This window comes from Argopecten irradians, chromosome 3, assembly GCF_041381155.1.
Source record: "Argopecten irradians isolate NY chromosome 3, Ai_NY, whole genome shotgun sequence".
NCBI lineage: Eukaryota > Metazoa > Mollusca > Bivalvia > Pectinida > Pectinidae > Argopecten > Argopecten irradians.
In genome coordinates this window covers 17,093,542-17,095,962 of record NC_091136.1, presented here as the reverse complement: position 1 = coordinate 17,095,962, position 2,421 = coordinate 17,093,542, and the positions used below count along the sequence as shown (strand labels likewise).

Below are 2,421 nucleotides of genomic sequence, written 5' to 3'. Positions count from 1 at the left end.
AACATGTACATAAATATGAAATAAACGTGAAAATTCATAAACGATTATAGATTACAGTCCATATAAGTAGTGCTACAACATTGTTGCTGTTATGTAATGTTGTTTTGAAGTGTTCATAAGAAAATACTGCCATGAAAAGGAATCTACACTATATTTTGATAGTATTCGTATTTGTAATTGTCTTCCTATGCCATGACACAAAGGTGAGGGAGACAACGCTAACTCACCATTACCTCAGTCATGGTGACATGATAAAACTATTTAAAGGAAAGGTGAAGGATCATTCGGATATAGCTCGGCCCCATACAATTGGCAAGAGTGTACAAGATCGGGATCTTGTAGCAGTCCAAATAACGGACAACATCGGCGTCAATGGCGGTCTTGAACCTGGTAAACCAATGTTCAAATACGTCGGTAACATACATGGGACTGATGCGATCGGGCGACAAATTCTGATCAACCTAATCGAGTACATCTTGATAAGTTATGGGGAAAACGAACGCGTAACAAAGTTGTTGGATAAAACAAATATTTTCATTCTACCAACGATGAATCCAGATGGTTTTCACAAGGTTAAAGAGGGAGATTGCGATGAGCTCCGTGGTGACTTAAATGCTAATGTCGTGGATCTTGATCAAAACTTCCCAGGCCAATATTCAGAAATCATTTCAAGTATTGAAAGTGAGACAAGAGCAATCATGGATTGGATTGCAGAAAATGAATTTGTTTTGTCTGCAAACTTCCAGGATGTCCATGTGGTCGCTCGCTTCCCGTTTTTCTGTCCAGGGTGGCCGTGTGGTCGCTCGCTTCCCGTTTTTCTGTTCAGCTTCTGATAACGAACAATACAATATCACACCTGACAATCAAGTTTTCGTTCATCTGGCTCAGACATATGCTGATCATCATAACACAATGCATAGTGGAGTCGCGTGTCGGGATGACTACTTTCCGAGTGGTGTCATAGTATACGCTAAAAGTTACTGTTATCCGGGTGAGCGTTTCAATTATAGGTATTTACATTTAATGTAAAAGAAAGGCTATAATAGTACAGTAAACATTACTTGGTAGTAAATAATCATTAAAAATCTTAAATGTCGTTGAAGAATGACACAACTCTTAAAGCCGCTTTTATCTTTTTAACACATTTGTGCTTTTATACATTTAAGTCATTTCATGTTCTTGAATTCAGTCTATTTTTCATCAATAGATATAACCCTAAAGATTAATACTATTTTCTCTGCTGAACCGGTATCTTTTCGGGATTGGACTGTCGTCAAGTGAATCGAGCTCCTCAAAATCTCGATGGACTCGCTGAATTCGTTGTTTTCCAAGAACGTCACACATGCCATTCATCGCGGCCATTAAATCATTTATATGATGGAGGTTTAATGATGCTCACTACAATCATTAGATACTGATGACTTTAATATACCTTTAATCATTCATTAACGTTAATGCACGTTTGAGCAACGTCATAATTTTCCTAGTGGCGACATAATATTTAAAGTCGGTTTTACGAAGGTTTAATTCATGAATAACTTTTATGAACTTTTCAGCAACCGGTCCCTGATAATGAGCTAAAAACGATAGCCTAATATTTTTTTATTTCCATGTTCCAGGTAGCATGCAGGACTATAACTACTTATACAGTAATTGTCTCGAGCTCACCATTGATCTTTCCTGCTTTAAATATCCTTATGCAGAGGCTTTACCTGTGGAATGGGAAAACAACCGAGATGCTCTACTGGTTTTCATTGAAGAGGTAAAGCTAAACTTCTTTACGCATACCGTAAGCATTTGCAAATATTTAGTATAGCACAATCACGTGGCATTTAAAACCAAAAAGATAACATTTACAAAACAATGAACCCTCAACAGACCGAATACTTTCAATCATAGCCTAAACCATCCGGTTTACACGTATGTATCACAAAGTAGAGTTAGATTTATTAAGAAGATAATCATATACCGGTCAGACCGGTAAGATTGCTGCTTACTCAATATATAATTGTCATTGTGTGACCTTGTGGATTTCCAATGCTTTATTTTTAAGCTACAAGTTGTGTTTTATGGGAGGTTTAGGTACATATAGGAGTAAAGGGAACCATTGTGGATTTCGAGACCAAAGCTTCTGTCCCAAACGCCGTGGTCATGGTTGGTGGAATCAGACACAATATCACCTCCGATAGATATGGGGATTACTGGAGACTTCTGACACCAGGGAATTACACTATATCGGCGGTAGCTGACGGGTACGGCCGTCAAATAATTCAACATTACAATTGTTAATATATGATAATATACATGTATTATATAGTATTTCTTCTTCACAATGTGATACTGGTAACATGGAAATTTACGCGAGGGGGCATTTACGCTAATTACGCAAATGCTGCTTGATCGCATAACATCCCCCCGCGC

At 37.8% G+C, this 2,421-nt stretch overlaps 1 protein-coding gene across 1 annotated transcript; it reads left to right on the top strand.

Moving 5' to 3' along the window:
- Positions 1-248: 248 nt before the first annotated feature.
- Positions 249-833, top strand: LOC138319508 (carboxypeptidase D-like). The gene has a single exon (XM_069262663.1). It carries the CDS (start codon positions 249-251, stop codon positions 831-833), a length of 585 nt encoding a protein of 194 aa, XP_069118764.1.
- Positions 834-2,421: the final 1,588 nt, after the last annotated feature.

Coding starts and splice junctions, on each gene's coding strand:
- LOC138319508 (XM_069262663.1), top strand. CDS start 249: ATGATAAAACTATTTAAAGGAAAGGTGAAGGATCATTCGGATATAGCT.